The following is a 26934-nucleotide window of genomic DNA, read 5'->3' on the forward strand; positions in this document are numbered from 1 at the left end:
GCAGCGGCACACGTGCGACAGTCTGACTATAATGAACAGAATTCATTTCTTGTACAAACTAATAAAGTAGATTAAGTATAAATGATGAATTCCTTGTTCTTAAAGAGGGAGAACAGCTGTAACTGTTGTCTTACCTTGGCTCTCTTCACTGTGTCCTGGGCAAAGTTCTCCTGCAAGTGCCTGAGCCGAAGCCAGACAGCACCTCATAAACCACATGGGCTATTATGGCCCCTGACACACACACGCACACACACACGCGCACACACACACACACACACTGTTTGAGGATGACGGACCAGTTTTTCAGTCGACGAATGTACCAGGACGAGATGAAAGGTACAATGAATGGTATACACGATTTGTATATCATAAATAGAAGAACATAATTTTGAAAACAGGGCCCATTTGATCATAGCTCTGCACACAATTCTCACAACCACGCACACACAAGAATCAGGACACCTCAAATCTTTAGCAAAATGAAACATTCTGGTGAACACGAATTTATTTTATTTCGTTACCAGATGAAAAACGCAGGGCGGCACTGTGAGCGACGGGTTAGCACGTTCGCCTCACAGTACAGAGGTACAGGGCCTTGGCCTTCCTATGTGGTGTTTGCATGTTGTCCTCGTGCCTGCGTGGGTTTTCTCCGGGTACTCCGGTTTCCTCCCAAATTCCAAATACATGCATGGCAGGCTGATTGAACACTCAAAAATTGTCCCTCGATGTGATTATGAGTGTGAATGGTTGTTTGTCTATGTGTGCCCTGCGATTCGCTAGCAACCAGTTCAGGGTGTCCCCCGCCTACTGCCCGAAGACAGCTAGCATAAGCTCCAGCACGCCTGCCACCCTTGTGAGGATAAGCGGATCAGAAAATGGATGGATGGGTTGAAATTGAACTTTGTGGAAATGTTTGAATTGGCCTTGGAGCTTTTCTGTCTTCTGTACCTGATGGACTTGCATGCATTATATTTTTAATCCCCGTGTTACAATCACTCTACTGATACTCACTAGACACTTCAGAAGGCAGAAATGTTTCTAACATTATTACTGAACCACACGAGGGTAGAATATTAAAAACGGCTCGCACTCTGATGCAGTCTAAATTTAAGCTCTGACATCCATATGCAAAGACGTAACACTTATCAAGTATCTTCGTGACCTTGAGTTGAGCTTTGCCAATCTGTGAAGTATTTCGGTGCCAACTGTTTTATGCATTAAGGTGTGAGTTTCATTGATATAAGACAGCGCACGGGGATTTGTTGGCTTGTTTAATGAACTCGGGGTCCCCATAGAGCTCCAACGTTGTTCATCTCTCCACAGCCTTTGTTTCCTGGCTTCCTTTGTTTCCTGGCTTCAATCTTTTTGCAGGAAAAAAAAAACTGATTACTGCCACTCCATTGTGACACTATCACAAAGACAGTCTTCATTTAGCAGCAATAAATATACAACACACTCATCTCCCTTCTTGTATTGCACAACAGTTTACGCAGTTGGGATCTGTTTTGGTCTTCGCTTTGTCAGGACTATATCTGATGAAACACAGTCTGCCTCGGATCGTATATACATCATGATTTCAAGTTACGTTGGTATTTAGGGTGCCAGACTAAAGTTAGACTTACTCGACTTACGAGTGTCTTGAGCAAGATTCTGAATATGTTGGAAATCTGTGATATGTTATTTTGAGAAACCCTGACTGTGGATGCTATTAGGACTGTGTGATATGGTCTCGATATTTTGCCAGATATCTCGATAACAATACACTAATGATACTACTCTGTGTTCAGTGAAAAGTCTGTTTTTTGTGGGGATGAGGGGTTTCAGAGTTAGTTAAATATAAATCCCCAAAAAGCATTAAAAAAAAATTCTTATCACTTAACTTACATGAACAAAGTACATAGAAGCGGCACGGTGGTTGACTGGTTAGCACGTTCGCCGCACAATGTTCACAGGGTTCAGTTACTTTCTTAAAACGGTATATATCACAGACAACGAAACAATGTGAATAATATCTGAGCTTGATAACTCTGAGCAATTTTAACCAATTAGCCGTTGGTCAGACTGCCAGGCAGAATGAATTCATTCCGTCAGCGCTAGCGCATACACATTATTGCACCTTTTTCCAAAAACAGCAGGACGGCAAACTCATTATTATTAAAATCAGTCATTATTAAAATGAATTACTCTGTATTAAATATAATGAATGAATAAAGTAAAACATTGCCCTCTGGTGTGCCTATCCTACCCCGAATTCAAGTCACCGTTGGTTTCGAATGAAAGATGTATAGTTCTAGCAGTCCTATATCTACCCATGCTATTTTGCTCGTGACAAACCCCCACCCAGTTCATTCCAAATAAAAATACATGTATGTGTATATCATCAAATGATTGACATTTCATTTTCAGGCCTCACATTCATCTGCTATTGCATCCATTTGGGTTCAACGATGCAGTGGGGGGAAAAAGACACTGAGCCAAGTGACTGAGTAATTCTGCCAATGGTGTCTCAATATATTTTTACAATGCTTATGTGTGTACAACAAGAGCATTAGTACCTCTTGAATAGTGCTATTTTCCCAATCCTTCACTGATCATTCTTCTCACTCATCAGCGCTTCTCTCTTTACAAATCCAATTCCACTCCGCCAGTGCCAATTTCAGGTGCTCCCCCTCTGGATTTCAACACTGCGCCGATATCAATAGAACAAACTGAAATTGGCTATTCAGTCCCCTGTATCGATCCTGTCTTGTTAAAAGTAGAAACTCAACATCGAGTGCTGCCAACCACTCCGCCGTAGTTTAGGTATGACTCTGTGCAAAAGAGGGGTTATGTGTGTGTCTCTCTGTGTGGATTTAGTCGAAAAAGTAATTTCAAAAGTATCTTGACCCACATATTATGCAAACGCTAACCACTTGTTTATTTTTCCAATATAAATTCCTCTTGTCATTGTTTCTTAACTGAATCCATTGAGCTTCCAGCAAAAGATTCTGCATATGTGGAAAAAGTTCCATCCATCCATCCATTTTCCAATCCGCTTTATCCTCACAATGGTTGCGGGGGGCGCTGGAGCCCATCCCAGCTGTCTTCGGGCAGAAAGCGACGGACACCCTGAACCGGTTGCCAGCCAATTATAGGGCACACAGAGACGAACAACCATCCTTACTCACACTCACACCTAGGGACAATTTGGAGTGTTCAATCAGCCTGCCATGAATGTTTCTTTGGAATGTGGGAGGAAACCGGAGCACCCGGAGAAAACCCACGCAGGCCCGGGGAGAACATGCAAACTCCACACAGGGAGGCCGGAGCCGGAATCGAACCCTGCACCTCTACACTGTGAGGTCGACGCGCTAACCACTGGACCACCGGGGATCATCTGGATCCAGATGAAGATAGTTCGTGTAACCATTTGACAAAATGAAATTGCGCTCTTACAGTATGTTGTGCCCAGTGTTCATTTGACTTCAGAAGGCAAAACAGCTAAGTGTAAGAGATAAATAATTGGACACTCAAGTAATCTCCAACAATGTTCACGATGTTTTAATGAAACATAAACTCCACAAATGTCCTGCCCTGTTTTTAGATCAATTTAGTCTCCAACATTCTATTCAGCATTTAAAGACGTGATGGTAAGTTTATTTGTCGGTCTCCTCATACTGTCTGAGCGGATGCTGTGCGGGTAGCAACAAGGAATCTCCTCGTTGCCATGGTAACTCTGAGCCGGTGAACTTTTGTCAGGTGTCAAGAGCTCACTTGCAGTAGAATAGTGTTGACTGTGTGTGCATGCGTGCACGCTACCACACCCTTTGAGTTTTTGATGGCCAGAAAGGAAACAGTGTGTGCTGTCTTCTCCCAACCGACACCATGACATATCCATTCTGCGTTGCTGTTTTAACTGGCTAGCATCTCTCTGCTCCCTCCCTTCGTGATTCTTCTTTCAGATCTGTGTTTCCTCCACTACCTCTCTTTCATCTATGACGATCCTCAAGATCCATCCGAGGGAACGTGTCATTAGTATAATTAGATAATGAAGCAAAAACATCTTAAGCATCGCAACAACAGAAGGAATTGTGCTTTCTGGACACGTTGGATGAATCAGATGGACCTTTGTGTGTGTGTGTGCGTGTGTTATATGGGGTGAATGGCTTGTTGTTGGGTCTGTGGCTGTGCCTGCCATCACAGAGACCTTCTCTCAGACTTCAGTTAATCAATATGCAACTCCTCCTTGCATCACTGTCCTTGTGTTATAAATACGTGTATACGCACACACACACACACACACACACACACGCACACACACACGCACACACACACACATGCGCATGCACGCACACACACACACACACGCGCGCGCTCTAACCAAAGCAGACTTCATCGAAATTCTGGTCCCAACATCACTACTGCCCTTATTGTATAAATCAAATGTACAAAAAAAAAAAGATACAGGACTTTTTTTTTGGTTAGCATTATCTGAAGCCCTTATTACAGTCCAATGCATACAAACGATAATATGACTTTACGAAACATATGACATTTCAGGCATTTGAAATTCGGGGTGAGTTTGGAGAGTCAATGACAATTCCTTGTGAAGCTCAAGAAATCCTTACATCTGGATCGATCAAAACAAAAGAATCCATCGAGCTACGAATTCTCTTCTTCTTTGACTCGTCGAGGATCACTGCATCATGAATGCGGCATCACTAGCTATCAGCCGCGTGTAGGCCTACAGTCAAACTTGCATTTTATGTACATCTCATGCATGAGCTTACGTGTCAAAGGGTTAATTGTTCGAAGTGGATTGCTTTATGTTCAATTAAAACCGATATTCCTTCAAGGTAAAACAGCATAATGCGATCAGCCACTCCGATGAAAATGCTGTCATATAGGTTGAACTTCATGAGTTCATAATGGTATAACAAACCCCCGATTCTCATATGAATTCCGCAAATCCAGAATCAAAGTGGATCCCACAAACGTAGACCAAGTTGGATCAATAGACAAAAATGTATTCAAGTACAAAACAAGACCGGCAAAGTACAAACAATGACGCTGGTAACCATGAACCAGGAGAAAAGGCAATGAACAGGTAGCGCTTGCAAACGGCAAGGGAAAAAATGAGCACATGAATTGCTTGCCTCAAAAGGACAAGTGAAATCAAATGACCAAAAACGAACAAAACCCAGAATAGCTCTCATCTAAAAATACTCACTATGACAAGGACGATGAAGCGAGAACAAGGAACGTCGAGAAAATGCAGGCACTTGGTACGAGAGTCGTGAGCAAGGCAGGAAAAATACGACAACTAGTTGTCATCGTGGACGTCTTTTAAAAGCGGATGATAATGAGCGTGATGATAAACAGGTGCGGAGTTCCAATGAAGATGGAAAACGTTGTGCAAAATGTAAATCGTTTGTCAAGGTCTGCTGTTCACCATGCTTGGGTGTGGTCTGTGAAATTGAACTCTGCTGTTCACAAAACGTGATCCGCGTCATTTAATTCAAGAGGTCACAATGGCTTTTCTCCAATAGCATTTTATCCCATCCAAAACATCAACCCGTCATTTAAAAAATACATTTTGCATTTACTTTTGTTATTTTGTCTAATAATAATAATAATTTGTGGAAGGTGAGAATACCTTTTCACGGCACTCGATTTCCTCCAAAAGAGGTGCGATAAAGATAAACCAACAAACAGTCAAGTCACGACAAACCGATGTCAGGCCATGCAAAGAGAGAGAAGCATGGTGAGGTGAGGAAAAGGTTGAAAAGGGGAGCTGCAAGGAGCCGACGCCTAGAATAGCCCTTCACGTCCACGAGCAGGCCATGTCCTTCACTCTCTCTGTCTCTTACATCACTTGGCCTGTCAACCCCGCTGACCTGAACGATCCATCAAGTGCCGCTACTGCTGCTGCTGCTCCAAGGGATGGAGAAGAAGATAAGGTTGCAAGGCGAAGAAGGAGAGAAAGACGAGTCTGATTTTAAGAGACTCCAGTCAGAAAGGGATGACGCTCGCCCATGTTAATTAAGACCAGCAGCAGAACAAACGGGCTTGGCGAAGGTTGGTGAAATTGGAACTCATTCAACAAACATTCTGGATAATGACATCAATCATATTTGTACGAGTAGGTCTGAATTCATGATGTTCAAAAACTGAGATCGGAGGCCGCCATTTTAGGACATAACATGTCAATTAGTGTACCATGAGAAGCGTTCAAATAAACAATGCACTTCATTGCAAATAAGCTTACTTTTTTATCAAATTTAATATTTGCATCTTAGGCGCCATGCACCCTAAGTTGGTTCTCTGATGTGTTGGCCGATTAAATGGAGTCACACTCTTTCTGTGTGAACGCTGTGAAACGTGTTTTATTAATGTGAAAATAATTTGGTGTAATGACCGGTGAAAATTTGGACAAATCGCCCGAGCATTCTCTCGAGAGCCTCAAACTTATCACCCATGCTTGCTTTAATGCAGCGCCAAAGGCATTTCAGCTTTATGTTAGGTTCTTCTCATCCACCTGCCCAGAGCTTTTCGTCACTGTGCAGCCAAAGTGGAGTCCAAATTACACGCGAAGAAGACCAGAGATTGACTCAGGTGAAGCAGTGGAACAGGTTCTTACTGTACATCTAATTTTGAAATTGCACACATGCGGTGCTTGACGTCTTCTTGCCCATCACTTCATTTTACTATGGTGTGTTTTCTGGCACCTCCATCTCATCTTATCGCACTTTTCCTTCTCATTGCCTCGCCGGATGGAGATAGGAAGAGGGAAGAAAACCAGCGGGAATGAGGAGATAGTGGACAGAAGAGTGACATGAGCTCAAAGCTGTAGAGGCTGTGCACGTTTGTGTGTGTGTGTGTGTGTGTGTGTGTGTGTGTGTGTGTGTGTGTGTGTGTGCGTGCGTGTGTGTGTGGGGGTGTGCTCTTTTTATTCTTTTTTTTATCTCAATTCAACTGTCTCCCTCTTATGCTTTCTTTCTCAAACACACACACACAGCAGGGGGCTATGTTCCTCTCTGTCTAGTTGTGTTTCCCTAAGGGCTCTCCTCACCACTCATACATATTTGAGATCTGGTGCTGCCCTCTGTGCCTGACAACAGAATATATTACATATTGGGCCAAATACCTTGCACGCAAATCAAATTGAATGCCCAGAACATACTGCATGCATAGTGTGAGGGAACCATTACTCACTCGGTGCCGCTGACTTAAAGCAAATATGAATGAGGAAAAGGTAGTCAAAGAGTGAATGTAGGCTGGCGATTAATTTCTTGTGCTCATTTGTTATTATTTCTTGTGAAAGACTTTCTGTCGACTAATGCCTCCATGAGCAGAAATAGGGGGTGAAAGTAGCTCATCATTGTTGTCTTCAACTGAATTTTGATCACTTCTGCTGCATGTCCTGGCCGTCATTGTGAAAATCCGTAGGAGTGGAAAGTGAGTTCAACGTTTCAGGACAGCAGACGAAAGAAATCCTCTGCCCGTAAATGCACAGGATACATTAATTGCTATTAAAAAAAAAATACTCTGATGACCTTGCAAACTCATTGGCTCATATTTTTAGCCATTTGTTTTGTGTTTCGGTCCTTGACTATGTCTTCATCAAAATGGTCAGGAGCCCTAAACTATTTGGATCCTGCCTTTATTGAAAACATATATGGGTATAACAGTCCCACTGTAATGTTCCTGACAGAGTTTTAAAAATATAAAAATTCATATAAAATGTTGAGAAAGTGAATTTCTAAAGGTTGGCAGCTTTTAATATGTATGTGCCGGATATTCATGAATGGAATGGGATGGATTTGAACTTCCTGGAGGCACCATGACAGATGTACAGGACAGCTGGAGATAACTTGGAATTCCACAGGTGAACAGTAACTATGCTGAGCCATTTCCAAATAGCTAAAGAGGATGAAGCAGATCCTGAATACTCAGCTGAGTGGCAAGAATAAGATGCAGGCCATTAACACCTATGCCTTGCCAGTCATGAGATATGCCCTTAGCATAACAACCTTTGCTACAGGAAGAGATGCAAGCCCAATGAAATCAAGACAAGAAAGCACGTGACAGTACACGGCAGTTTCCACCCAAAGTCCAGCATCCTGACGCTGTACATAAACCAAAAAAATAGATTGGCCGCTTCGTTAATGCTTCAAGCAACAGAAACTCAGTCATGTGGAGCCGGATGGTACTGTCATGGAAAGACTAGGTCCTGCATGGCATGCATTACCAAGAAACTGGAGTGGAGTGAAGTGGCTGACATCGGGAAAACATATCGGTGAAAAGGCTGAACGGAAAGACAAAACAGAGGCACTAATTATGACAGCACGAGAACTGGCCCTTATTACACAAGATCAATAGAGGAATGCATGGCAAGTTATTGGAACACTCTAAACTGTCCCTAGATGTGAGTGTGAGCGCGGATGGTTGTTCGTCTGTGTGTGCCCTGTGATTGGCTGGCAACCCGTTCAGGGTGCCCCCAGCCCAAAGACAGCTGGGAAAGGCTCCAGCACCCCTAGCAACCCTCGTGAGGATAAAGCGGATGGGAAAATGGATGGATGCATGCTAGCATGTGCATTATTATGTACAGTATACTTGATATGCATTATGCATGAGCACAAGGTACAATGTGCTATTTGAAGGCAATTGACCTTATAAACTCATTAACGTCACACTGACCTCGCTTCTAACATGCATAATTTAGTCCTCGTGTAAGTGACCTATGCTGTGCTTCAGTACATTGTACGCCGTTAAGTGTGTTTGCAGCATCAGTGTGTGTTTCCAACTTGTATATATTGATCACCTGGCATCCTTTTGACCTCCACTTTCTTTGCTCACCAGTTTGCATTCATCACCTCAGCTCCCCTTCATCACACGCATCCATTCTGTAGCGTTTATTATCCAATGCAGGGTTAATGGGAACCTGGGCCTATCCCAGCTGACGATAGGGCAGAGTGCAACATGAAGCAATTGCCGGCGAGTTGCATGGGTGATATAGCGAAACAAGTCGTTTTCACACCTATGCTAAATTTGAGGTTCCAGCACAGCCCGTGTGCCTAATTTGGGAGGGCATTCATGGTCCTTCTTAACTGGGGTCTCCTGCCCCTGCCTGTCAGTTTATGTAGTACTGTCACACGAAAATGCTTCATAGGTACTTTGTTGAGCCCATCGAATAATCAGTCAAATTTTAATAAACCCAATGAGACACATACAGAGAGGCAACCCCCCCCCCCCCCCCCCACACACACACACACACACACAAAAAGAGGATTTGGCATATTCATATGCACCACCTGCATTAAACTGCAGCTTCAGCATTCCGGTCAGACAGATTGGCTTCTTCAGCAAACTGGAGATAATTTCCTGCTTCCCCAACGTCATATCGCATATCTCACGAACAAACATGCAATGAAATGCAATGCAATGTACATTTTTTTTGTAATGGGCACATATTTTTCCTCACTGCCTTAATGAGATTCCTCTTTGCTTTGGACTCTTGCTTTACCGAATTGGATGATTACCGCTTTTCTTATTGACAAAAGATCAGAAAATGGTCACTTTCTCCAAGAGGCGCATCCGTTGCAATCCTCGCATGAATGACTCGATCTTCTCTCACCCTTCTCTAAACTGCTTGTGTGTTGGCCCTCTCATCAAACGCTGTCCCAACCCGAGCTTGTTTTCAGTGTTTCCCTAAATTTTTCTATCTCTGCCGGCACTCAGAAAAAGAAATACTGGATATATTACAATATCATATAACATATTACAAACCCCAAATTATTGTGAACAGAAAGAACAAATAAGACAACGGGCGCAACAGTATTCGGATAAAGAGACAGAACCGCGAGCAACAGAGGTACACGTGCACATACATGCCCACACACAAAGACACACGTGCAAACAAACAAAGGTAGACGTGCACACGCCCACATTCAAAATAAGACTGATCGTACGTATTTGTTCTAAAAATCAACTTAAATGTAAGCGACAATTGTTAAAATTACTGGCTGCACCATCAAATGTCACTTCAACACGCACACTCTAAGAGGAAGTGCAAAACCTGGAATCCCAAAACGTAAATCCCGTGGGTCGACCTGCAAATACGTTTCTGTCATTTAACAATAGTGGCAAAGTCCTGATTTTTTTACATTAGAGTGGACGTACCTCTCGCTTGCGTCAATTGCCACGTTAGGAACCCTTAAGGTGATTGAAGATGACAGAAACCAGCAATCAGATCGGTGGAGCAAGTACCTCACGCTCTCACATGCAGTTACACTTCACTCCATTTACCATTCTGAAGTGCTGTCGACACACAGACCGAACGAGCACTATCCAAAGGCAAGGTTAACTTCCCTTCAAAATTCAAACATCTCTCACAGCACAGGGTACATTTTCAAACAAGTGTATGCAGTTTTTACATTTCACACCTGAGAGAGGATCAAGCTGTCTTAAATGAATCCCACCGGTTGCCATTATCTAATATTCCTGCAAAGTACGAAATCCCTCGGTGATATTAGTGAAGGATAACAAGAGGATTTATGAGGATAAAACCACTCGGCATGGTGCAGTTGATCAAAACAGCGGCGAGTGAAACATAAGAGTGCGGGGCATGTTGGGTTCATGTGGTAAAGGACGGAAGGTTGCCAAGATGGATAAAACCGAGGAACTTCCTCACCCCTCAGCGCTCCCCCAAATCATATTTATTTATTTATTCATAGGAGGTTCGCGATGAAGGTCGGGGTTCACGGATGCGTGATGGTTTTAATCAAAGTGAGTGCAGAGTGAAATTGCTGACTGATACCGTCGTGGAAAGGAGAGGCCGTTGTGGGTTTGGGTGCAACACCGGGGAAGGATTATGTGTGGCATAAAACAGTTGCTTTACTGTTAAAATGGTAATGTTTGCTGCTAGCAGTATTACGCGAGCTTTATATTGTTTAAAAAAAAAAAAAAAAAAGCTAATATTCTTCAAGCCTAAAGGAGACATTTTGCTTGAGCTTCCATTTTATGTAACTCTGACGTTGCAAAACAATATTGTTTCAATTTGGAGCAAAGTCACATTAGTGTGTTTATGTGCAAAAACATGTTATGTTCCCGCGACACATTTCTGTGAGGAAGAATCAAAATCTTCGGCAATTTCAGAGCACGTGCTGCGAACTCATTTTAGTCAACAGTCATTGTGTTTCTTTGATTGTACCTTGTTAGACATGTTTGTTATCTTGTCAGATTTCCAACACCTAAAATACAAAGCAACACATGTGGTTAACTCACATTTTGATGCACCTCCAATTTCTAATTTGTTTATTCTCCCATTTTAACGTTGCATAGACAATAAACAGCAGAAATGTAAAATGCCCAAAAAAAACAAAAAAAAAAACAAGAAAACAAAACCGGCCATGAGCCGGTTTCGCTCTCTGGGTTAATTGTTTATCATTAATTAAAATAACAAGAAGGTAAACAAAATGTGTGCAGTATTCGAATACTGAATAAAATCTTCTCAATTGTGGATTTGTGTCGGCCTCCAGTGGATGAAAACAAGACTTTTACGGTATTAGCGCAATTAGCATCGAGCTTCTTATCACTTGTGATCTCGCTCGTTTTTTTTGTTTGTTTGGGGTTTTTTTTTGTCAGCTTACACCGTTAACACCGATTTGGAAAATGAAGATTGCTGATTGACACGTGTTTATATTTCTATAGTTGGGTTTATACCGACTGTTCCTTTGACTTCACTGCATCGCACTCCCATCACATTACGTAGGTAGAAAGGGTAGTGATGTGTAGTGATGTGATGAACACAAAAATCTAAAAAATGATCTATTCCCTTATCTGGTTCAAGAGCCCACTCTCACAAGACTTCCGGACAATTTAGTGCAAAAAGTGGAAAACTAAAGGTGACCGAAGCAGAACATTTTTTTTTTTTTTGTAAAGCTTGTGCAGGCGCATTGACACGTGCGTTGATCAAAATGGGTCCAGTACAAATGGAAACCGATGCTTACTTATTGTGCAATTGTCAACTTCTCCCGAGCCCAAATCAAGTTTGAGGAATCTACCTCCACCGGGTGATGATGTCACAGATTCGACGCGGCTCTTGAACAATCACACAGTCTTCCGTATTGTTCAACACAGCTTGATGTGACATCTGTTTGAAGAGTTTCTTTTTATTTAAGAAGGCTATACCAGACGCATAATCACTGTACATTGATTTAACATTACCTTTACAATTAAAGTTGTCACTGAAATTACAGAATAAATATATGCACATTTTTCTTCAAATCTTTGTGTGAGAGAGAAAACATGAAAAGTGCGTCCGACAAAGCTGTTAGTGGGTGATGGTGGGGCGAGGGTGGGGGGGGGGGGGGGGATCCAGAGGCAATTGCGTGGAGCGTGGGGCCCTAAACAAAGTGCATGGAAATATCCAGAAAACCTTGAGCGTTGTTTGATAATATTCACAAATGTTTCATCACCCTGCGCATCACCGGCGCGTCCCTTTATGAGAAGCACCCCGATCAAGACAAACGTCCTAATTAATAGTCACAAACATAGTCATAGGATATCAAAATTAAATAGAACACTCAACTGTAATGCGTTGCAGTATCTTTGTTCACAATGTGATGAACTGCAACCCCCCCACCACCGCACCCCCCGAAACCACCGCCAACCCTCATCTTCCTGCACTGCACCGAGTGCATGCGGCAAACTGCAGTTCAAATTCATATTTGTTTTATCCTTCTTTCAATGATTTCCCATCGCCTTAATGTGCACGGCCTCCGGGGTCTTTGTCGATCCTAGTGAGGGGTAGAAGAGGCAGAGAATAACCCACCAATTCAGAGAGACGTCCTGCTCCCGTGCGTCATGGGAATTCCAGAAACAAAGGATCTTATTGTATGTCAGGATTGTGGTGTATATTTTTTTTAATTCCCAATGCATCTCTTACCTCCTATAATACACTCTTCTCAGCAAGTAGTGATATCTATATTATAAAAAATAACAGATGCTGACATTGCTGGCTACTCTGAAAAAAAGGCACTTGATTGAAATATCTGAGAACAGCCTTTCCTCCATCGTGATTTGGGCGGCACGGCAATCTATTTTCAATTCATCTCATGCTGCCTTTGTCCAGAGTGACTTGATTTTAATATTGGTTTCGGGCGGTTGTGTTTTAAGGATAGCAAACTGACAACGTCATTGATGCCTTTCTCCACCGGGCTACAAATGTTAAAACCGATACGATTTTTCCAACAGTTCGAGGTAATCCGGCTTGGTTTGAAGTTTGGCCCTTAACTCCGGGTAATCGCTATGGGACGGTTCAGGGTAGCAGCCTTTCCCCGCCGTGAAAAGCAAAGTCTCCTTCAGCCGAGCGTCCTGTTGCAAATCTGGGTACTGCATGCCAGGTGGGTGAGCATGTGCCACGTGCATGTTCTTTAGTTTGGGGGCAGTCCCATAAACGCAGTCCACAAAAGCGACGGTCGGTGTGGGCCTCTGACTGTCGATCACAGTCGGGCAGAGCCCGCCGTTTTCGTGGAGCCCCGCAAAGTCGGCTGTGGTGTGGTTGACAGCGACAATTGTGTTGAGTTGGGAGTTGGAGACGGACAGGCTCCACTCTCTTTCTTTCTCGAACACGGTTCTGTAGCTGTTGCCGCTACTGCTGCTTCCATTGTCTCTCTTGGCTGAAAACTGCCCTCTGTCGTCATCTGATGTTGCAGCTATCTCCCCCTCCCGGGGCTTATAAATGGGGTTGTTGCACATCTGAGTCACGGGGTGGGGGATGTAATCATAAACATGGCCATGGGAATGTGTGTGGCTGGGATGAGTGTGAGCGTGCAAGCTGGAGGTTGGCTTCTCCAGTGTGCTTGTATTGACGGCGCTACTCTGCCTGGGTGCGTCTTCAAAAATCCTGCACTGCATCTGGATCCCCGTCAGATCCACCTCTGAGCGCTTCCTGAAGGGCAGTTTCTTCCTCCGGCGCAGAACGAAGGCGAACAGCCCGGCTGCGACAAACACAGCAGAGATGAAGAGGATGAGGAGGCTCAGGATGAGGACGGACAGCGGAACTGCGTCTCTTCCACCCGCCTCCCCCATTCCCGCGCTGCCGGCGGTGAGGTCGTCCCCACCGGGCCGAGCCGGCAACGGGCCTGAGAAATGCTTAAGTTTGGGACAAAGGACTTCAACCTCGAGTGAGCGCAAATCCTTCCCAAAGGCAAACTCTGGCGTCTTGCAGATGACGTCTCCAACCACGATGACCGAGGAGAGCTTTTCCAGCCATTGTTTGAGGGGGATGATATCGCACGAGCACTCCCAGGGGTTCTGATGGAGATCAATCTGGACAATCGAGGTGAGGTGCTCCAGGACTCCGCGGACAGGCAGGGTTAGGAAGTAATTGTTGCGAAGGTTGAGGCGAGCGAGGTTGGTGCCGGCAAAGACGTCATTGGGCAGGGAGCGCAGCAAATTGTCATTGAGAAAAGCCAGCTGCAGATTGGGCATCAGGGAGAAGGAGTTGGGCTGTATCTCACGTATGACATTGTACTCGAAATAGAGCAGAGTCAACATCTGAAGTCCTCGAAACATTCCGGGGGTGAGCCTTTCAATGTCATTGCCATTTAGATATAAACTTTTTAAGTTTGGCAGGTTGATGAAAGCGCCCTCCTGCACGTAAGATATCCGGTTGTTGCCCAAATGCAGTAAATCCAAACTTGAGAAGTTCCAGAAATCTGAACGGTAGATTTTCTGGATGAGGTTACCGCTGAGATATAATTTCTTGGCATTGAGGGGCCGTGGCAGAAGGTCAGAGATGTTGTGAAAGCCTTTCTCCTTACAGTTCACCGTCAGGCCCAAGTCATTAATGTGAAGGTTGCAAATACATCCGGCGGGACAAATGATGGGGATCGGAGGTCTTGTCTGATAGCCGGCGATCGGGGGTTGGTTGATGCCTGGGTAAACGCTGCGAGGTGTTGGGGCGTTCTTGGTGGGTCGAGGTCGTTTCGTGGGCTTTGCTGCGGAGGATGCCGTGTTGTGAAAGGACGAGAGCATGGATGACGGTTTGGTAGGCCACGTGTTGTCGCTGTTGAACGGGATGCGGGGAATTCCAAGTTTGGCCTCAATCTCGGAATCGGAGAGCAAAGGACAAAGCTCGCTGCGCTTGATTTCCCGTAAGTCTTTCCCATGTAAATGGAACGGGTATTCACACGTTATCTCGCCGACCAGGGCGGTATAAGGAATCCTCTCCAGCCAAGTCTTTAGTTGGACAATCTCACACACGCAGTTCCAAGGGTTCTCTTCCAGCTGAATTTCCATCAAACTCCGCCCAACGTACTCCAATGTGCCCTTGTAGGGCATCGTTTTTAGTCGGTTCCCCCGAAGGTCCAAATGTGTGAGTGAAACAGAGCGGAAGAGATAATTGGGGAGCACGGGAATCAGATTGTCATTTAGTATAAGCACTCTCAATTTGTGTAAGTGCCTAAATGCACCACTTTCAATCCTTTTGATAACATTGTAGTCTGCCTGGAGATACTCTAAACTCTCCAGTCCGAGGAACGTGTCATTCCGGAAAATCTCCAGTTTGTTCTCGTGTAAGAAAAGCCGTTTGAGTATTCCCAAGCCGTTGAATGCTCCTGCGTGGATATCTTGCAAGGCGTTATTACCGAGATTGATAGATATGGCATTGTTGAGATGGAGAAAGCCGTTAAAGTAGAGCTTCCTCATGGAGTTTCTCTGCAGGTTGAGTTTGAATGGTCGGCTCCATATCTGAGCAACCTGGCTCACGTTTGTAAATCCTTTGCTGTCACAGTGCACGAGGAAAATGCCCTCTTTGACCTCGCAGTAGCAGGGCTCGAAGCACGGCTCATCGATCTCCTCCGAGTCCTCCAGTAATGGGATCGGGGTGGTCCATCCTAAGGCTATGGTGCTCAGCAAGGTAACCCACAGCATCCTCGCTGACACCAAGTGGGTGAAGTCTGGGCTCCAGGAAGAGAGCCACTTCACAGCACTGCAACAAAGAGAGAGAGGCAGAATGAAATGGGGTGGTGGGGGGGAGAGGATGATACGCCTGTGCGCAAACAAACCCAGCAAAATAGAGTTCAAGATGAAAGAAATGGCAAAAATAGGGGCGATTACTTTCGATGCAATGGCAAAGCGAGTGGAAAATGACCATGACTACCTGAGATGTTGCTCAGTATTTCAAGCAAAATGGGCCGAGTACACTTGGATCGCTGATGCGATAGCCATGCAAGAGGAACAAATCTCTTGTAGAGTTAGCATCACCGAGCAGACCCAGGTCCATTTATAATACAGCAGATATGCTCCTAAGGCTGCAATAAATCACCTCAGAGATGCCTATCCCTATGAATAAACAATAGCAACAGCAGGTGGGTGAGGTTAGCCGCAAAGAGGAGACACCGTCCCCCTGGTGTATTTATTACATGAGAGGACACTTAGTCACCTTCTTCTTAAGTCATGAGAGCAGTGTGGGGGGGGGGGGGGGGCGGCTACACTGCAGCCAAGGGTGCTGAATAATCTAATATTCACCATGTTTCCAATGAAGCCACGATTTTTGAGGGCATAATACAATCCATTTCTTTTTTTGGTTTAAAAAATGCACATAATTCACACCCACACACCCACACCCACGCACACACACACACACACACACACACACACGCATGCACAAACAAACACGTATCTGCGCAGGAGTTTGTTTTTTTTCGCTGCCGTTTGTGACGGTATTTGCATATTATACGATCAAAAAGTGTCAAGTGGGAGATGGGATTCAGCTACCTTTGCAGGATGACCTGAATTTTAGGAAATAAAAGCTTAAGATTAAGGGGGGGGACATAATATACTGACGATTTGACAATTATGTAAAATATGAAATCGTTTTTGATGCTGTCATTCTTGGCACTAAAAGGTTTAAAAATTAAACTTCCACACATCAGTGAGGTTCCATTCACGGGCACACGCACACACAGAGAGGCTGGGCACTGTGCGTCCAAACGTTGCTGCTGAAACATCCAGTGACGATTTTGGCTGAACAAATTCGCTGTCCGTGGTCCTGATTTATATATATATATTTTTTTAAAACAACAAAAAAGGAGAGGGAGGTTCCAGTAAGGAGGGGATGAAAAAGGAGAAATTTTAGGGTCGCAATCCCCCGGAAAAGACACACCAAAAAAAAATTGAATTAATTAATTAAAAATCACTGTTGTATAAATGTGATCCAATGATGTGGCCTTGCTCCAAATGTCACCATTTTCTTCCTCTCTTCATTGTGCGTGATCTAAGGATTCCTCGATTCCCAGATTCATTTGTTTCTGAGCTAAAACGCCATTTGTTTATTGATTATAAGTCGCATGCGTTGCGCCAAATGGGATGGCATACGTACTTAGTTTAGAGGGATTCCCACTTCTTCATCCTCCTGCGGCGTGTTCTGTTGTGGCCCGCAACGTCCTGCTCACTGTCCGATGCTGGGCTGCGGCGAAAGAAAATGGAAAGAGAAGTGCAAGGTAAGAAAAAAAAAAAACCTTCGAGAGCAAATAGATATGGAAGCAAAGAATGTGAAGGTGCACTCTTTCGAAGTCAAAACAGCTACACGTCAGTCAGAAATGCTGAATACTTGATATCGGAACGCAAGAAAAGCTATTTGAGTCAGTCCTGCCAAAACCTCTCTCCCAACTGAAAGCACCGAGTTCAAATCTAGCCGAGAGCAGCGCGCTCGTGGAAAGAGATGCCAAGCATAATGCAGCAACATTTGGCCGAGGCTGATGCGCTGAATAGAACACGACTATTCCGCGGATCACGTTCGCGTTTAAAGTTGACGTCGACGCACGCGAAACACACAAGTGCGCACTAATTGAAAGGTTAGTCACTTGGTGCCGTCAACTCACCTCAGATGTGCGCCGCAGCTGCGAAGCATTTGGGAGAAATAAGAGCGAGAATGAAAGCAAAAAGGGGAGCAAGACTTGAGTTGTCTCTCGCTTCCTTCCCCATCTCCCGCTCCATCTCCTTACCCTCTCTTCCCCGTGGCTGAGGAGGAAGAGGAGAGATGAAGACGTGAGAGGAATGTGAAATCTCTCCCTCGCTCTCCGGTGACTCTGACACTCTCCCCTTCTTCCAACTCTCCGGTGTGTGCTTAAAATGCAAGTCCTCGACTCCAGCCCGTCCTGCTTCTTCTTCTTCCTCCTCCGCCGCCGCCGCCCCGCGCGCACAACGACTGCGCAGCCGGGTGACAATACTCTCCTCAGGACCGCGTCCTCCTGACGGTTGGAGCAACGGGCAGCAGGAATGTAGACAGAATTGCTCGGCTGCTTTTATTTAGTTTCATTTGCCCCCCCCAACCGCAAGCTGCCTCGCTTTCTTTTCCACGCGTCCAAAAAAAAGAAAAAATGCCTGCTGTCGTGCGTCACAGGAGTGATGAGGAGGGACTGAGCCAGCCGGCGGGGTGGAGGTGGAGAGAGGGAAATGGTGAGAGACGCAGAGAAGAGAGATAGAGAGTCAAAGAAGGGGAGGGGAGCGGGAATGATGGAGATCATTCGGATTTTTGGGTGAGAAGATGTTTTCGTGCACCAAGCCAAGGAAATAAAGAAATCAATTCGATTTGATATGTTGCGAGGTGCGTGTAGAACTGTCAGACATATGAATGTCACTCAAAGTGCAATAAGACTTTTTTTTCTCTATTTATTTTACCATTGCGAGTAAGTATTCCCTAGTTGGCGCCCCATCTGCAATCGCCCATCTCCTCTGTGGTGACGACGGGGGGGTTGGCCACGACTATTTAAAGCAAGATGGGAGAGGCGTGATCGAACTCGGTGCGTTTTATTCTCCTCCCTCGGACTGCCTGCCTTCCCGCGTCTCGCCTGCAGCGGGCAACACAAGTCTATAGCAAAGCCTGATGAGCATTTATTCCACATCCCTGATATCAGACATTAGTGCATCACACTAGATTTAACTAGTGTGATGCACTAATGTCATATCAGCACGAGTTGGACACTCCGCCCAACTAGTTAATCCACTTTGTCGTACTAGTTGAATACGATGTTCAGACAAACATGGTATCATGTATTCCTCGAAATGCAAAAAGCGGCGACTAAACTACTTAGATTTGTACAAACATAGAAGTGGAAATCCTTTGTGAAAAAATACCTTGATAAAAGCAGAAGTACTGATTCAACTCATTTGCTATCAGTAAAAGTAAAGAAACAAAAAAATAGACTGACATGCATGAAAGTACAAAAGTAAAAAGTTGAAATGAAGTTTCATACTCATTGATCCATGTTGATAACTTGGCACAAGAAAATGCTAAACTTAGCGACACACAAAATTGTTTCCCTTTTATTACTGAGAAGAAAACAAAATCACTGACGCTATAAAAACTCCTGTTCATAGGTTGGCAAAGGATGTGAACTCACTGACTAACAAAAAAAAAATGCAAATTTAGCTTATCTATAGTAAAAAAAAATTGTTGCACCAGAAGCTGGTGGCTTTTAGGCTGGCACAAAACACAATGTATTCGCCACAAATCATTCCGTCTCCAACACTATCAAAAAATTCTCTTAAACAACACCTTGGATGTGGAATATCCTGCCCTGTCCAAATCTATTGTAGTTTGCTTCTCCGTTCACATCCTTACATGTCACCGCTTTCCCGCTTATTTTTCCGCCCCACCAAACCCCTACACTGTATCTCAATCAATCAATATTACAACGGTTGGCTTAATCATATACGACGGTTGACTTCAAGCTTCATGCAGAAGGGAGAATCTCAGCAATCCCTCAGTAGAAAAAAGGGCATCAAATTAAATGATCATTGAGGTCAAACATCCAATGAATTTTTGGGCAACATCCAGCTGGTTTAATGGTTCCCTTTCGCTCACCCGAGAAGACTGGCACCGGATGTGGTCTTTGAGAGAGGCATTTGTGAGCAGCTGCTGGTCGACAAAAACTGACATTCTTCTTTTTAAAAAGCCATCGTTCAATTCTCCAGCCTGACAGCTAATGTCACGCAGAATGACATGGGGGGGGGGGGGTCACTCAAAAGCATTCATTCAACACAGAGAACATGCCGTGCATACTGTAGGTCGGCATTGGACACAACGAACGACTTGTGACCTAAACATTCGAGCTAAAAATACGGACCGTGGGATTTTATGATTTTGAGAACCGTTACGGAAAATGGACAATGATTAATTTGGGACATGCAAGTCATTATTTCTTTAACCACTTCAACTGTGAAGTGGTTAAAGAAATAAAAAGAGGAAATAACCTTTACAATCAGATTGGTGAATGTACATTTGCAGCTGGACAGCCGAATGGTTCATTTGTTGAGCACGTCTGCTATATGGTCAAAAGCTCGTCGCTTTTGAATCTCGTCTATGCTGAACTCTGCGTGTTAGGTTCATTGAAGGTTCAAGGTCTCTGTTAGTGCAAGTGTGAATAGCTGCTTGCCCACAGCTGCTCTATGATTGACTGTTGACCAGTCCAGGGTGCAGATACTGTCTCGAGATCAAAGCAAGCTGGGGTTGGACTGTCATTTGGACTGTCACTACCATTTTGTGATGAAATGGTATACCCTGAATGGGTTCCAACAACAAACCTTGCCGGTTGCAACCTTTATCTAGTCTTGTCTTGGAATTCCACTTTGATCCTCAGCGGGCACCACCGAGTGACGAAAGAAATATTGCCTACGATTCCATTGCATTCTACTCTGCAACATCAAACAAGGATCCCACAGAGTGCAACTATTTCAAAACACTAATCATTCTTTCACTCACTGCTGCAAACATTTGACCTCATATAAGTGTTGGAATATAAATCGACTTGGTCTTTGAGGGTTTTCGCTATTTTTTTCCCCCCGTTGAGTATGTTATGCGTGAAATACTAAGTGCCTACTTGAACAAAACAGGTGTTAATTGAAGTATTCAGGTCACCAGTAAAAAAAATGTGAAAGTGCTTTCCTCTCACCATGGGGACTAAAATGCCTTGAAGACAGAAACTTGGCCGAAGCCTCAACATGAGATTCAGCACGGTCAAATGTCTGAGTTCAACATGCAAGAGGGGCTTTGTAAATGTTCCCCTCTGTGTTTTGAATTGCAGAAATTCTATTTGTTTGCTACAGCGGGACCTCGAAATTTGAATGTCACTAAACTCGCACAAGTCGGACCAATCCGTTTGGGTTCCTTTAGTTCATACATTTTATTTGTCACTCAAGTTAAGGTAGCAGATGTTGTTCATGTTTTGACAGTGTTTAACTTATTTTTAGAATTCACATTAATTCATGGTGCTCGACTGGTTAGAGCATTGGCCTCACAGTGCAGAGGTGCGGGATTCGATTCCGGCTCTGGCCTTCCTGTGTGGAGTTTGCACGTTCTCCCAGTGCCTATATGGGTTTTCTCCGGGTACTTCGGTTTACTCCCACATTCCAAAAACGTGCATGGCAGGTTACTGGAACACTCGAAATTGTCTCGAGATGGGAGTGTGCGCGAGGATGGTTGTCTATGAATCTTGCGATTCAGTGAATAAAAACTATACCATTGATCTAAGATGATCTAATCACCTTTGATAGTTTATTTCCTATTATCGATGAATATGCAGCAGGAAATCTGAAAACTGAAGGTTTATTTTTCAAGAATTTTGAAACCAATCCAACCATTGGGGAATGACCCAAGAACCGGCAGCAAAAGAGTGCGCCAAAAACATGATTTCTTCATTCGAAATGTGATTAATTAACGTCAACACTGCAATGAAAGCATTTGCTTCTTTCACTATTCAGTCCTTTGTTCAAAGCAAAGAATGCCAGTGACACCGTGACCGAAAACAGCAAGAAATGGCAAGCAAGGCTTTCTGGAGCATTGGAGGGGTGGGTTTTTTTTTTGTTTTTTTTTGCGCCGTGAGTTTTTTAAACCACCTTTTGTATGGTCTGGCCTTGAAATCCTAGCCTGGATTGCAATGATATTAATGGTCTTCTCTGTGCTCAAAGAATGCGAGGCGGGGGAAAAATGTGAACGCACAAATGAAAAAGTTGAAGATGATACACTTTGTGCGCATAATACTTCATTTTTCTGCACAGCTGAAGATATTTGGTAGAGAATAGAGACAAGTCAACCCAATCGGACTTTTAATCTCAGTCCAATAACAGCGGAAGCTCAAAAATCTGACAAAATCTTGACTGTGACACTGGTTGAGTTATCCAACATTTTGACAGTTCATCACAGCAACTTTAGAGGTTTCACTGAACACAATGTAAACTCTCGATGCACAGTGTCACAGGATAAGTCGCAAGAGGTCAAATGTCATACCCTGGGGTATGAGCTCCTGTGTGAAAGAAGGAGCACCAAGCCAAGCGGCTGAATGGCGTTTCAGACAAAAGAGCAACCAAAGAAATGGAATGAAGGAGACAGTAGTTCCTTTTATCTGTTGACCTCATGAAAACACACACCGACATTGAGAATGTGAAAGCCAGATCACTCCCTCAGTAGCACTGCGCCATCACAATATCTTTCTTCATTCAAGGATACTAGTCAGGAGTGGTATTCAAGTTAAACGTATGGAAGGCGAAAGCAGCAGAGAGAAACGTTTTCTTTCACTGTCTTGCATGACATGAGACTCCAATCTAGTATTATAATGTAAGTAATGATCATGGGGTTGCTAATATTTCTGTATTCCGTCTTTCCCAACGTTGTGTTCAGACTGCCACAAACAAACGCTCATATTCAAGCAGTGCTTTTTGTTTCAACACGGGTCTTGCGTATTCATTGAATAAGTCCAACAGCAAGATTTCAATCCAGTCTCATGGGATGTTTCATGGATGTACCTCAAGACATCAAAGAACACTCTGCCGAGTCTAAATACGGCTGCCGTGACTGTAAGAGCCACTGTGTCAATTTACACAGCTGTTGAGAAAAGTGTAATGTCATGTAACTCATGTAGATCGTAATCTTTGCCCACAAAAAGCAATTTGAGTTTAAGGAATTATTAACTTTTGTTATTATACTTCCTCTGGTGTGAAAGGGGATATTTCTTCCCAGTCGCGGTGCTTACGGTACCTTGCCATATAAGCGGTGACACATCTAAACGATGAATTCACACATTTACTCAAGCCTTTCAATGTAAACAGTCGTTGTTTGCACTGGACGTATTGCAGCCTGAAATGGTTTCCGATGGATCTAAGCAATTCTAAAGGGCCACTGATCCTGAATGGCAAAATAACATTTTATTTATTTATTTTCTGCTTCAGGCACTTCAACATGGGTCCAGTAATCGTAACCACAAGGTCTGTCCTATTAATACAAAAACGTGTCTGCACCCTGCAGGTATCCAAGCTGTGTTTATCTTTGAGCAATTTTGGCATAGAGAGTGATCTTGCCAATAGGCCATGTGGAACATGCTCACAGACACACACACATGGCCATGTCTATGGTTCTCGCCTGCATCCCATTCTGCTGTCCTAGCCTCAAACTGTCTGAGCAAATAAATAAATAAATAAATAAAAACCACACACCACGACTGTTCAGAGACCTAATTTCCGGAGTCCGCTCTGTTCCCATGAGAGATGTGTATGTGTGTTTGCGTGTTTTTAAGTGTGTTTGGAGAGCAGTCACTATATGTTGCTGTCTCATCTGTTTTTGTTTTTGTTTTTACTGGCTAAGTGACAACAGAGCAAAGACAAAGATGGGAATTGGGGAGGATAAGTATCATGGTGAAGTCTGAAAAAAAAAAATCAAATATGCTTTCAAGCACAGGCGAGAGAACAAGAAACCCGTAATGGTTTGAAATTTAAAGCGATATGGCCAATTACTTTACTTAAGTAGGATTCCAAAGCTGAGGAAAATGGAGCATTAAATGTACGAGATAAATAACTTGAAAAAGTTGTCAGGGCCTCATGAGAGAGACATCACTGGAGTAATCATGAACTATTTTTAGAACTTTTTCTTTCATTTTTCGCAGCCTTGACAGTGATTCCCCAGAGTTCTAAAATGCAAACACATGACACTGCAGAACACACCCGCAGGCTTCAAAACATTGACCTTCAAGTACAGCTTTGATGCATTACAGTTCTCTCGGTGAAGTTACGATGTTCTGTTTAAAATCGAGTTCGAAATACATTTCCATGCATTGCTTGAGTACTTCTCATTTCTCCCAATTTCCAAAAACATGCATGTTAGGTTGAGCAAAGACTCTAAATTGCCCGTGGGTGTGAGTGTGAATGGATGTTTCCACGTATATATTTGGCTGCCGACCAGTCCAGGGTGAACCCCACCTCTTAGCCAAAGTCAACCGGGATAAGTGCGGTTCAGCTGTGACCCTGATGAGCATAATGGATGGATGGGCATGAGCTCTGCCTTGCAACTTTCTTGATAGCCTTGGGTGGGTCAGGAGTCACTGATGTGGTGGTTCTCTCGCCTGACTTTGCTGAAGGCAGTGATGGAATTACTTTGGGTGTAAATAATGTGCCCTGTAAGTGAGTTGAGATTGTCAAAGTCTCTGTCAGTCTTGGGCCCTTAGAATCACTCGTCACTTCTCTTCCCCTTACAGCGCCCCTGGTAGTGGTTTCAATGAACCAACTGTGGATTCGGTTGCCTTACAAACACCAGATCGACGGGGGTCGCGCTTCAGAGACGGCTGTGTTTATGTCACTGGTTCCCTATGCTCATAAAACTCAACTGAAGATGCTTATTTTTTTCACTATGTATTGTATCGCCTATAGTCCGACACAACCGTGTAGCGCTACACGCACGCAACACTTCGTATTTGTTTCTTACAGCCCGTGCACGCACTCCAACCGCAAATAGAAGGTGTTTCATCTTCCACCTACCTTGACACTTAGAAATCACAACTCACAGCAGATGTGACCTAGGATCCATCCATCCGTTTTCATCACCGCTTATCCTGAACAGGGTTGCGGGGGGTTTTGGAGTCTATCCCAGCGAACTTCGGGTGGAAAGCAGACACTAGCCTGAACTGGTTGCCAGTCAGTCACACTGCACATATAGAGACGAACAACAATTCACACTCACATCCACACCGTCACTGAGTGGGAACTGATCCCATGCTGCCCGCTCACAAGTCAGGCGTGTGCACCACCACACCATCAGCGACGAGCTAAGATCCTTCAACCACCAATGCTTTGCCTGCAAAGGGAAACAAATTCATGGTCACTGAACCAGGAACATAACAGTGGACATTAAACCTCAAACTCACCAGCGGCTCCCGTGCCATTCTTCCAAACTCTGCCATGCCAAATTTCCTGGAAAACATACGAAAAAATATACAGTATCTGATATGCATTCAATATATTCTAATCAAGGCGGCCCGGTAGTCCAGTGGTTAGCACGTCGACTTCACAGTGCAGAGGTACCGGGTTCAATTCCAGCTCCGGCCTCCCTGTGTGGAGTTTGCATGTTCTCCCCGGGTCTGCGTGGGTTTTCTCCGGGTGCTCCGGTTTCCTCCCACATTCCAAAAACATGCATGGCAGGCTGATTGAACACTCTAAATTGTCCCTAGGTGTGAATGTGAGTGTGGATGGTTGTTCGTCTCTGTGTGCCCTGCGATTGGCTGGCAACCGATTCAGGGTGTCCCCCGCCCACTGCCCGAAGACAGCTGGGATGGGCTCCAGCGCCCCCCGCGACCCTACTGAGGATCAAGCGGTTCGGAAAATGGATGGATGGATGGATGGATATATTCTAATCATGTAGTGTCATATTCAACTTTGAAACTGGAGTCTTTTTTTAGTCCCACTGTAGTAATATTTCCCTTGCATCCCAGTTCATGACAAATGGGCATGAACCTATAAACAGGAAGGCCTGGGTCAACTATCTGACCGCAATGAGCCCAAAGTAGCTGTGGGTAATTTTGGACTGATCAACAAGTATAAAAACAACTAGGCTGAAAAACAATCCAGCAGGAAAAAAACCAAAAACAAAAATCAGTTTGTTTTGACCTTTGCAAACAACTCCCTAAAAAAGATATCTTGTTTACATAATATTAGCTTTTGATACGGATCTCAATAAATTGATGATTGATGGATTAATCCATCTGAATTCATACCAGATATGTTGGCCAATTTAGGGAACACTTTGGAGAAGGCCTTTCTCTCTTTCAGTATGGCAGTTCACCCATGCAAGACCATTGAGGAATGCTTCAAAGGTGTGTCAGGTCTCATTGTCCAACAACAGCGACCTCTGACCTTTCTGCTACTACTTTTTCTGGATGATTGGAACATTTTCAAAATGTTTCAGAAAGTCTTCCCAGAATACTGGATGCCATTTTCTCTTGTCTCTATTGTTCTTCATGTGATTTATTTAATGCCACTGCCCTTTACTGGCCATATGTGGAAATTCAAATGGTGGTTTAAGTAAAGTAGTCATTTGAAGTATGTAATTTCTCCCCAGAAGCAACAAATAATTTATATCAAGTCGAAGTCAAAACATGAAGTGACTATCAGCAGAATATAGTATGAAAGGCAATACGTCAGGGATTAAGATGGCTCGCTCAAATCCCTTGTCGCAAACACTTGAACAGTGGATCATCAATACAACAAAATTATTTTTTTGTCCTCACCGACCAGTCATTTATTTTGCCTGTGAATATGTGACAGATTTCTGTTGTCACTCTGTAAGATGAGTGTGGTGGCCATGTATGATGAACTGACTTGGATGCTTGACGCTGTTTGCAAAAAAAAAAAAATGTTGCCTTTCTTTTGTGCTTTGCTCAGACAATAAATAAAAAAGAGACAAGGACTTTTGCTTTGCAAAAGCAGCCCAGCGTTTCACAATGTGTTTGTCAATATGTCCAGAAGGCAATGAGTTCCGCCAGGCCTAGAGTATTATCCCATTGACGTGTCGTGAAATCTGTATGTGGAGAGCATTTTTCAGTTGATCCTATGGTCGTTGTGTGGTTCCCTGTTTGATTTTAACTTAATAAACTTACTTCGCAAGAATCAGTCATTGCTTTTACA

At 43.9% G+C, this 26934-nt stretch overlaps 1 protein-coding gene across 1 annotated transcript; it reads right to left on the bottom strand.

Annotated features, from left to right (window-relative positions):
* Positions 1-12134: 12134 nt before the first annotated feature.
* slitrk3a (SLIT and NTRK-like family, member 3a) lies at positions 12135-18396 on the bottom strand. Its single transcript, XM_086126256.1, has 3 exons — positions 17871-18396; positions 17369-17455; positions 12135-15976 (listed from the first exon to the last, which is right to left on the bottom strand). The coding sequence occupies exon 3, from the start codon at positions 15916-15918 to the stop codon at positions 13210-13212; it is 2709 nt and encodes a 902-aa protein (XP_085982382.1). The 5' UTR covers positions 15919-15976; positions 17369-17455; positions 17871-18396; the 3' UTR covers positions 12135-13209.
* Positions 18397-26934: the final 8538 nt, after the last annotated feature.

The sequence above is a fragment of the Hippocampus guttulatus genome, chromosome 12 (genome assembly GCF_054856545.1).
Source record: "Hippocampus guttulatus isolate MCC_2025c chromosome 12, RoL_Hgut_1.0, whole genome shotgun sequence".
NCBI lineage: Eukaryota > Metazoa > Chordata > Actinopteri > Syngnathiformes > Syngnathidae > Hippocampus > Hippocampus guttulatus.